The sequence below is a fragment of the Echiichthys vipera genome (assembly GCF_963691815.1).
Source record: "Echiichthys vipera genome assembly, chromosome: 12".
Lineage (NCBI taxonomy): Eukaryota > Metazoa > Chordata > Actinopteri > Perciformes > Trachinidae > Echiichthys > Echiichthys vipera.
Window position 1 is genome coordinate 9,923,485 of NC_139837.1, and position 11,642 is coordinate 9,935,126.

Sequence of the window (11,642 nt, forward strand, 5' to 3'; positions counted from 1 at the left end):
AGCAAAAACTCAAGATGGCTGCAGGAAAGGCCTGGCAGCGTCCGCGACTTCATCTACCAAAATGTGGATGTGAATACCTTGAAATTATAGCTTGCAGACAGCACTCAACATATGTATTAGGATAGTAGTAAAGTATTACAAAACATACATACAATGCCTACTGCATTTCATCATTTAGCCACATTATTAGCATTGACACTATGTAAATATAACAAGGTAATATAGTTGATTTATTATGTGTGTATGTGTGTGTGTGTGTGTGTGTGTGTGTGTGTGTGTGTATATATATAAAAGGCTGTAAGGCTTTCATATACACACTATACACCAATAACTGCCCTCCCATAGTAGTATCTCAAAATATTCGGATGACACTGCCATCATCTCACTCTTATTAGACAGATTCACTCACAGTCTACCAATGAACTTCTTCTTAATATCATAAAAAAAAAAAAAAGTCATATTGGACACCCGCAGAAAAACGACTCCAAACAACGTCATACTTATCAACAACCAACCAGTAGAGATAGGTGACAGCTATAAATACTTGGCATCACTATCGACAACAGACTCACCTTCAACCAACAAACCATGGACATCCGCAAGCGCAGCCAAAAGAAACTCTACGTCATCCGCACACTCAGGTCCCTATCTGTTCAACCCCGCCTTCGGCTCCTTCTGTATCACAGCGTCATTCAATCCATTCTCCTGTACGTTGCCCTCTGTTTTTTCACATTGTTTCCCAGTAACAATAGAAATAAGCTCATAAACGTCACTAACTGAATTCTCATATTTATCATCTAAGCACATACCACTCTTTAAAAACATTTAACATTTTTGTTTGTTTTGAGACATATTGCCCAAAGGCTTCACCGCCCTGGAGCCTGTACTTCTCTGATCCATCAGGGTGACACTTACCAGATAACCGAACTGACAGCAGGGAAGATGACCTCTACATTCCTCTGAGAAAAGATAGACAATTAGACCCTTGACCCCTTGACATGTGTAGAATGTAAAAGGGAGATACAGAGATGGTCATGGGGCATTTTTGGGCAAAGAAACTAAATCACTAATCTCTCAGTTGAATAAAAAGTCGTAATTGCTACATTTGATAAATTATCAGTTCAGCAGGTCGGACTACAGCTGTTGTTTTGTATTCTCTGTTAGGCTTTTGAGTTTTCTCAGCTGTTTTTGTACCTTTATACTTTTAATTGAAAAATTACATCTTCAAATTGACTGACCCCAAACCTATAAAAGGTTAAGAAGAATGATTAGTTTAGTTTAGCTTGAATTCAGGCTTAACTTTATTAAATGACAGACTTTGGCTGGCAAGGCATCCATATCAGTTTGCCTGTTAGACATTTCCAAATTAGTATGTGCCAAGTTCGATGTATCACAGTATTTAGAATAATCTAGAGTGTTTCTGCTTCCAGTTGGCTCTCACAGAGCTGGCCTCTGATTGGCTCTCACAGAGCTGGTCGCTGATTGGCTCTCACAGAGCTGGCCGCTGATTGGCTCTCACAGAGCTGGCCTCTGATTGGCTCTTACAGAGCTGGCCTCTGATTGGCTCTCACAGAGCTGGCCGCTGATTGGCTCTCACAGAGCTGGCCTCTGATTGGCTCTTACAGAGCTGGCCTCTGATTGGCTCTCACAGAACTGGCCCCTGATTGGTTCTCACAGAACTGGCCTCTGATTGGTTCTCACAGAACTGGCCTCTGATTGGTCTGATTGGAGCTGTCCTTTTGCACAATTTAAAAAAAATATTCAGCTTTTTCATAATTTTGCACATACTCAGCTTTTTGTAATATTCTCTTCAAATATTCAGCTTTTAAAAAATGTTTTTACAAACATTAAGCTTTTGCCACTGTAGCTTTAAAGCATTAAAGCATTTCCACATATTTTATAGGAAATTTCATTTTAGTTGAAATTAGTTTTGCATTATCCACACTATCATTTTCTCAGATTAATCAATTTCCAGAGTAATCACATACGTCACATACTTTCCCTGTTACCTACATATGAAACACGAGTATGTTTTTAATTCAATGGTCTCTATTCAGACTTCCACAAAGTTACTATGCAATGATACAATAACAGAAATGTGGCTATTTTTATTTGACGTCACAGTTGCTACATCCATGCTCCCCTCTGATTGGAGGACGTGTGTTTACGTAGCAACGGTCCGGAAGATGTCGCTCAGGCCAGTCCTAAAAAACTTCCGCCTTAACTTGTAAAGAAAACATAGCAGCTAAAAGGCAATCGACGGCGTAACCAACCCATTTAAGAAGTCAGACCAAAGGTAGATACAAGTACACATTGACACGCATATACCGACTTACACAATATGCCCTGAAGCAGTTTGTTTCCGCGTTTTGGCTCATCGGCAGATACAAATCTCCAATTTACTGTAGGTAGCACGTAAGCTACGCTGTTCCCTGCTAGCAGTCCGCTAGCATCGGTTTGCTCGGCCATAGGCCTCAATTGGGTGTATTTTCGGCTAGATCGCGATCACTTAACCACTATACCCAGATAGTTATAGTTCTGATGATTTATTTTGATAATTTGTTGCCCTTAATAAAACGCCAAACCTCAGATAGCAGTGCATCAGCTACTTTGTTAGCTATATCTAGTTAGCCGACTAGCTAGCTGTTACCTGGGGCTGACTGTATGCAGCTTGCCAGTCAGTTTAGCCTGCCAGTTAGCCAGCCATCGCGTCAGACACTGTGGCTGATACACAGTCATATTTCTGCATATCTTATATATCGGACCGGTCACGAATGTCACAAGTAGTCGATGAAGTTAGCCGAATACCCAAATGCTTACAATTGAGTTAACTAAGAGTTAAAAACTGAGCTGCACTGCCAGTCATTAGTCAGTGATGTTTTCTTGCTCTGTAAATTAGACTAGATACATATATCAAAACAATTGAATAGGAAAGGCGTCTCGCTTGTAATACTGCTCCATTTTTTCCTTCATATTTATATTTCTAGGTACACATTTAAGTTGCTGTTTGGTCATCTGTCACCAGCCATGTAACTGATAACTGTGCCACTCCCCTCCTCTATGTTAAACAAACTAACAAGTCATCTCTTCCTGCTCTTCGTTATCTACTTTAAAGCGTACATTGTTTTAGGCTGATTAGTAACAGTAAACATTGCAGTAGAGCAATGCCAAAGTTGTGTTTTAGGTAATGTGGATTGAATGTCATGTTTTGTCCACCAGATAGTGTTGACACGTTTGAACTGTAAAATGTCCTGCCCAGTACAATACTTACTCTGATACCTTAAACTCATCTGATACTGGTGCTTTCCCAAATTTAAATCTTTTTTGGGATTACTTTTTAGTAATCTGTGTAATGACACTGCAGAAGAAACTGTATTTGATGTAGATCAGTCAGGATCTGCACTGCGTCTACTGATACGGTGGATCAGATTTGTGCATTCCCACTGATAACCCAAAAATAAAAGAACCATATTAAAATATACTGTTCTGTCTAAATACTCAATGTCTTCCCATATAGATTAAAACAAACTGTGAAGGATGTCGTCAAACCAAACTTAATCAGGACTTTTCTATCAATTTCTCTTCTCCAGACTCTTGTCATTCTGGAGTTTGTGTGGTTTTCAGAGTGTGTGTGAGTGTGAGTGGGTGAGTGTATGTGTGAGTGTGTGTGTGAGCTGTAGTTTCCTCCTCACCTTTTCACCAAGAGCTGCTCCTCCCTGGAGGATGACAATGGAGGAGATGAAGAATGAAGCGGAGACAAACTCCATGGTATCCATGACGCTGTACGCCGTAATGTACCCAGTTTTCAACGAGGTAAGAAACCCAATGCTGACTATAGTCACCTTTAGTAAATTATATTATTATTTAAAAAAAACATAAATACAGAGTTATTTAAGTTAATTAACATTTGTACTAGACTGATGAAAGAATGCAGTTTTGTGATAATCTGTAATATTACAGTGGTATCTCCGAATGTTTTCCTCCAATAGTGATATGATACGATAGTTATATGGTTGCAGAACTGGAAAATCCAAAGAGCGGTGCCAATTCCTGTGTCATTTTTCAAGAAAATAAAAAACATTCATTCTGTTTAGTTGAATTAGTGCCCGTTTAACAGCGCAGTCAAGCTCAACTTGGCACACAGCTGCATGTGAAACCCCTGCAAGTGTTAGTGAAATGCGAGGTTGACACCGCAACAACCCCAACATGTCCAAAGTTGGCTGTGATAATGTGTGTTTTCTTTTCTTTTTTTCATTAGCTGGAGAGGATCAACCTATCAGCAGCTCAGACGCTCAGAGCGGCCTTCATAAAGGTAGGACAGTGTATGGATCAGATGACCTGAAAAACAAATACACAATATTATTACTCCCTTCACCTTTCACGAATGCCTGTCACCATTGTGTTCTTGTTTGTTTTACATTCTCTCCGACGCTCTTATCATTATTTTGCCAAAGATTCAGTTCCTTCCTTGAGGACACAGACAGGAACACGTATACACATCGGCTGTGACTGTGGTCCAAACTGTAACTTTAAAGTTTCAGGATGACCTAACATCAAGGCCACTCAAGATGTTACCCAATGCAAGTCTCAGGTTATGGAAATAAATCAAACTAGTATCCCACAGCGCTGCAACAACTGAAGTAAAACAACCCCAGCAAACAATAGCAACACTCTTCCTGTGCAGTGTGAAAGTCATCAGTGACTCCAGTTATGTTGCACTGCTACATTCAAGGAAAACTGCAGTTTATTACATCTGGGGATCTATTCCCATAGCTCCAGCCGCTCATTCTATATCTGTTATTATAACATCAAGTGCTGACAACATTTTGACATCGCTCAAAATCTGCCCAATGAATTAGTGCTGCAACTAAAAATGATTTTCATTAACAATTGTTTTGTTGATTATTTTCTTGATTAGTAGTTTTAAATATTAATTGGCATAAATGTGAGAATCAGCCATCATAATTTCCCAGAGCCCAATGTAATGACATTGTATGTCTAGTTTTGTCAGACCAATGCTCCAAAACCCAAGGACATTCAGTTTGCAGACAAATATGAGAGACAAAAGCAACAAAACCTCACATTTGCAAATCTGGCATAAGATAAGTTCGATTATCGTAATAATGGCCCGTTAATGTACTGTTGATCAATTTAAAAAGTGCTGCAGGAATGAGTCCCTAAACCCGGAAAATAGTGTTTTAGCACGTCCGGTTCCCTCGTCTAAAAGTCAGTGGGTTTTTTGTTAGATGCCTTAAATATGGTTTGTGATTACACAAGCCCAAACACAAGCTTAAGAGATTTTAATGTTGTGTTCAACAACATAAAATACGTCAGTAAATACCCTACTTGTACATTTTTAAGCTTGTATGCTTCTTTAAAAAGGCGATTGCTAACAAGTGGCGCATACAGATGGCAAACGTCATCATGCTGTACAAACAAAATCAGTTGGAAGCTAGTGGGTGTTGGGGTTTGTTCTGAGGTTTGCATTAATGCTTCAAAAATCATAAAAGTGGTGTTAATTTATGAAGATTATCTTGCTGACCACAAAGCGTAATTATCATAAATTTTTTGTTTGGCACAGAACTACTTTCTTCAATAATTCAAAATTCAATGTAAAAATCCCATTGTTTTTTTTGTCGAGGGAACCAGGGCGATGCTACCTTCTGGGTTGGTCTACAAAAATACGCCATCCCTGCAGCGCTCGACTGGAAGTGACAAAAAGGCAAACTGGCAGTTTAAACACACCACCGCAGCTTTAGCGCAACTTCCCTAGTTCAACTTCTTGGGCAGTGAGGGGCACATAGCTCACCCACTCTGTTACAGTACCTCTGGGTAAATGGGTTTCGATAATCTGGCAAATCTACCGGCTCGTTTTCAACCTGTAGGAATGTCTGACCACTCGTGCTTGTTGCCCCATTGGAGCCTTTTTCATTTTAGCAGTGCAATGTACTCGAATCCAATAAAACGGATGGCTGGAAGCAAGAAAATAAAACCCAAGTTGTAATAAACCCTAGCTTTCCTTAATCCTTAACTACGTGATCTTATATTTTCTGTCACTGGTGGGAGCCTCGCTGTTGCTGCTGATTCAACAGCTTAAATAGGGATTTCTTTGTAACAATTTTCAAGCTGTTGCCATCACATCACTTCCTTGTCCTCACACCTCCTTTGCCACTTGGATACAGTGAAGAAGCAGTCGGCGCAGAGAGGTCATGTGTGGGCATCAAAAGAGTGGACACATCATAGATAATTATAATAACATAAGAGTGGGCATATGCATATTTTACTGCAATTCAGACATTTCAGTGACATTTAAAGCCCTATAAAATGTTTGATTAGTGCTTCAATCTTACCTTTGTTATTAGTAAGATTAGAGACTATACGGTTCAGTTCACGGTGTTCATTATGCACAAGCACTTCCATTTACATGATTGATATTCAAATCACTTAAGTCATCTGCTATCAAAGGTCAAAGGGGCTCATAGTCAGACTCTTGTTGTGATAGACAAATGTAGTCATCAGACGAGACTCTCTTAACGCCTTGATTCTCTTTTTTTTTTATCTATACACTGCTGTGATTGCACTGGAATAATAAAGGCTTGGTGGCCATAGATTACCTCTGTGCTGCTGCTGCTGCTGCTGATGAGCAGTAGTGTTCAACACAAGCACAGATGAAATATTAATGAAGGAGAAGCAGCTTTGCCGTTATCCAAACGAAAGGGGGATAAGATCACCTTACAGCTGTTTTACTATGACATTTGCGGGTCTTTTGTTCACTTGTCTGACTTGATTGGTCTCTCTACTGCTCCTGCTGGTTCCTGGCTGGTGTAACTCAAGGTTGAATTATTCAGGAGGAGAGCTTTTGTGCATTCGTCTGAACCGCTCACAGTGGACATCTGACATTCAATAAAGTTCTAGCTTTGTTCTCTCCAGCTCGAAAGCCTCCTCTCGCTTTGTCGGAGAAGACAAACTGCTATACCTTATTTTCCTCTCATGAATAAATTACTCCTCTTCCTAACCCTGCTTGCCTTATTCTCTTTTGTCAGGCGGAGAGGGAGAACCCTGGCCTGACCCAGGACATCATAATGAAGATCTTGGAGAAGAAGAACGTCCAAATCAACTTTACCGAATCCCTACTGCGCATGGCAGCCGATGATGTGGAAGGTGCGTACTGGAGAGGGATATTGCTAAACATTGGAAGTAGTCTTTTCTGACCCTGAGATTCAGGTTTGTTTGGGATGCAGCTGTATGCCCATCCTATCTCCAGCTGTTCGGTTCTGGCCTGACTTCACCAGCTTCTTTGATTCATGTATCTGCCCATTTATATAAATCATTCAGTCTCTGGGAATGTGCTGAACACCCTTTTTTTGCTCCTGCAGAGTTCATGATTGACCGGCCTGAGCAGGAGTTCCAGGACCTAAATGAGAAGGCCAGAGCTCTGAAACACATCCTCAGCAAAATCCCGGATGAGATCAATGACAGAGTACGCTTCCTACAGACTATCAAGTGAGAGCGAGCACACACACATATGCACAAACACACACGCACACACATCATGCTGTTTCAAATGTGAGTTTAGAAAGAAATACAGCAATTTACACATGCCAGTGATTTACATATTATAAATAAATGCTGGTACATAATTGATGTCCTATAGAGTACAGTGCTCAGGCCTTCAATAGAATATATTGCATTAGAGTTACGGACATTATTAGGGATGCCACAGCGAGGACATTTTCACACCTGTTGATAAACTTGGGACAAAACTGCACCTTTTTATGAAAAAAGGATATTGAACCATGTCCGCCAAAGCGTTACCCTATGATACAAACGGCAGCAGCATGATGAGGCGCTGAAAAATGGTCAACTTTGGGTAAAAGACTGCATTTATCACTGTCACTTTTCACCCAGCTGTTCAATCACAGTGGAGGAAGGGCAAGACAAATACCACAGAGACCAACCGTCACATCCTGCATGTACAAAGTGCTGAACAACAATGGAGGAGAAATTAATACTGCTGACCACATAGACCGGCAGCTCCGTCCCCTCTCCCTATGCGCTTCAGTCTTCCCTTCATCCAGAGCAAAAAGCCAGAGCAGGAACTCTACCCCGTGCCAACATTTCGTATCATAGCAACCAAAACCGCTGCTTCTCCAAAGTGTTCTCAAGTGCTCCCAACTGGGAGTTTTCAGCTGGAAAAAAAACCCCGCTTTGGGCACTGACCCTACTCTGGTCACATGATGAGTGAAATCTCACATTAATTCAAACTTTTTTATTTGATGAACATGGGCGTTGATACACTAAAAAGGGTAGAGCAGGTGGGCAACATGGGTAACTTCAAATACTACGACAAGCCTTGTGAGGGTAGTATAAACAGTGTTCGTACGGGTGCTGGAAATCCTTGAAAACACTTTATTTTAGTGTGGCATTTTCAAGGATTGAGCAGTGCTTGGATTTTGAATGAAGTGCTGTTAGATGTGATGGCATATTCGATATAACAAAGAGAAAAGAAGGTCTCCATATTTGAGAGACTGAAAACAGCACTTTCTGACATTTTTGCACTAAATTTTGATGATTCCCAGACCCTTAAAAACATTTATCGGACAGTAACATCTAATTTAATGTGATAACAAATGCAATAATCGGTATACTGAATACTGAGTATTGTACTGTATACAAATATGTAGTTTTCCACAGCTGTAAGGTGCTGGAAAAGCATGAAGATGCACCTTGAAATGCTTGGAAAGTGCTCGAATTTGACTTAGGAAAAGGTGTAGGGACCCTGTATGAATGACACAGTGATGCGCCCTGTGGCTCAGTGGTTAGAGCGAGACATTAGAAAGGTTAATTCGTTGGTACCTTCTGTTACATCAGTGAGACTGACTGTTACACCACTTTTGTTGAATTTGTGTTGTGTGAACTCCTTTGAAATCCTCACTTGTGTTGCTGTTTGTTTCCTACAGAGACATAGCCAGCGCCATAAAAGAGCTCCTGGACACAGTCAACAATGTCATTAAGAAATATCAGTACCAGAATCGCAGAGTGAGTAACAAAGACACAAAAACCGACCTGTGTGTACGTTTCTCACGTTTCCCCCCTTTTTACTTTATGACGTCTCTGTGTTTATGTCCTCGTTTGTTAAGGCTCTGGAACACCAGAAAAAGGAGTTTGTGAAATACTCCAAAAGTTTCAGTGACACCCTCAAAACATACTTCAAAGACGGAAAGTAAGTGCAACCACAACACACCTTATGTGAATGTCAGAAGGAGGGTATCGGGTGTTCCCAAACGTGCTGCTGTTCAATGTTTTTAAATGGTTTATTAATGCTGACGTACCAGTTAGTTTGTTTGATTTACTATTCTGATTCTTAATAAATACACATGAGTTATTTTTAGAGGAATAGTTTTACATTTTGGGAGTCTGGTTGTCTCAGCCGGTTGCCACGACAACAAGACTCAAGGAAGTCACTGCCAAGAAGCAGTCCTTTTTGTGTCCATGGATTAAACAAATGCGATGGAACACATAATAAACTTTGCAGGTGCTTGTTGGTGGATTTTGTTTTCTCTTGACACAGCCAGGCTAGCTGTTTCACCTGTTGCCAGTGTGCTAAGCTAAACTCACCCGCTGCTGGTGGTAGCTTCGTATTTAGCATCAAACATTAAGAGAGCGGTAGTCCTCAGCTAACCTTTTTCTATAAAAAAAAGCAAATATGCAAATTTCCCAAAGTGCTGAACTGTTCTCAAACATTTGTTACAAACTCTCATATATGAGGATACGCTTACTTTTCATATACACTGTATATTGTTGCATGGTAACCAATCGCTGACAGATGTTGTGCGTATGGTATGAAGGTCGTCTGGATATTGTGCCAGTGTTTGTTTTGAAATTATTCAAACCCTCATGCTTATCTACTTTATAACCTCCCCCATTGTATTAACAACTGTGGAGGTTTAGGGAGAAGAAAGGACCCGAGTGCAGGAATGTTTGCAGTTGCTCAGCTGGTCATTTGTTAACTTAACCGACTTTGTAACTTTGAATGTCTTGGCAGAACCATTCTTTTTCCTCACTAATAGTTTACTGTTTGTTTAAACAGCGTCCATGTTCTTCTCCAAGCCTGTTTTTTTTCTCTCAAGTTGTAACTTTCTGTGTTCCCAGGGCGATAAATGTCTTCATCAGTGCAAACCGGCTCATCCACCAAACCAACCTCATACTGCAGACCTTCAAAACCGTTGCCTAGCCCTCAGAGACCACAGAGGTCCCCCTTGTCCTGTGGGGAGCGACTGCAAGGATGGTGGAAGCTTGAAGAGCACCTGACCCATATATGTAAATTAGAAAGAGTTGATTTTAGGGTTGGGGGTCGATTCCATTGGAGTCGATATTCTAGATTCCAGTTCAAGAGACTGAAAAGTGCCATTTGCTTTTTCAATGAGGATTTTTCCAGTCTTGAAATGGAACTGAATGGGCCCAAAGTCTTGGTTGATTGATTTTATTTGGACAGTTTTAATTTATAACCCTGGTCTTGTTGGGAGTAGGTGAGGCGAGGTGTTTATTAAAGACTAATTGCCATTTTTCTAATATATTCATGTTGATCATTTTACTTTTAGCTTTTCAAATCATGGCTACACATCTCAGACCGCATTCAGTAGGGGTGTGTCTCAGTCGACTATACTGGTTTTCTCTTCTCGGCTCCTATTTGTGTCATTTTGCCATGGTCTGTACGCGCAGGATCTCGCTGCGGGGAGAGGAGAGGAAGCAGTGTTGGACATTTAAGAGGCAGACTCCGATTTTGTTTCTCTTTGTTATCCGAAGACAGAAAGCCAAATGACTTCCAGCACAGTGTGCGCCTTACCAAGTCCTGTAACATTCCCTCCTCTCAGTGTAATGAAGTGGAGCCAGTCCCTGCTGTTGGGGGATGTAGAGAGAGAAATGAAAGTTCTGTATTTAACTGATATCTGGTTGCAAATGTTCAATAAATAGTTTCCAAATGATTATGCTTTTTTAAATGTGTCCGAGTCCAATATGTGTGGGGAGACTTGAGAAACTGGTCTATGTTTTTTTTATGTTTTTTTTTAATCCAAATGGTTAGAGGGCTGTGAAGGGGTTTGAGAAAAGAGCTTCAGAACAGCATCGTCAAACAACCGTCTTGGCTTTTCAAGGGCTGCCGGCTATTTATTTTTCAGAAAATCCTATGTTGAGCTCTGTGACTGATGAAATGGAAACACATGAGAGGCTCAAAGTCATATAAGAAATGTTTTACTTAATGTGCACAGTTTTACGGAGACTGTTACATATTACATGAGCCAGGGAGCAAAGCACAACATTTCCAATTTCTCTGCTGCTTTTCTCTTTTATGGAATCCTTGTCCTCCTATTAGGACCAATATCTGAGACGTTAAACGGCATTTACATTTACCTAAAACAAAATATATCGATATATCCCTCTGCATTTCAGTAAAGCCTGAGCTGTCTATCAAGTTTTATTATGTACAGATCATAATGCCCAATAATCTTCAAAGCACTTCCCTTGATTTGATGAGCGTGCACATCCTCACCAGCAGATGCTTCCTAACTGTACTATGTCATTTCCTCACTAATGGTCTTGTCAGCTGAAAGACTGGTGTTTAGTTCCTCGGGGCATTGGGGCAA

The 11,642-nt window shown here is 40.5% G+C and overlaps 1 protein-coding gene across 1 annotated transcript; it reads left to right on the top strand.

The window, feature by feature from the left end:
* Positions 1-2,180: 2,180 nt before the first annotated feature.
* LOC310954430 (programmed cell death protein 10) lies at positions 2,181-10,994 on the top strand. The gene is made up of 8 exons (XM_083923874.1): positions 2,181-2,296; positions 3,591-3,813; positions 4,259-4,312; positions 7,044-7,161; positions 7,377-7,503; positions 8,961-9,039; positions 9,141-9,223; positions 10,153-10,994. The coding sequence occupies exons 2-8, from the start codon at positions 3,724-3,726 to the stop codon at positions 10,232-10,234; spliced, it is 633 nt and encodes a 210-aa protein (XP_083780000.1). The 5' UTR covers positions 2,181-2,296; positions 3,591-3,723; the 3' UTR covers positions 10,235-10,994.
* The last annotated feature ends 648 nt before the right edge of the window (positions 10,995-11,642 follow it).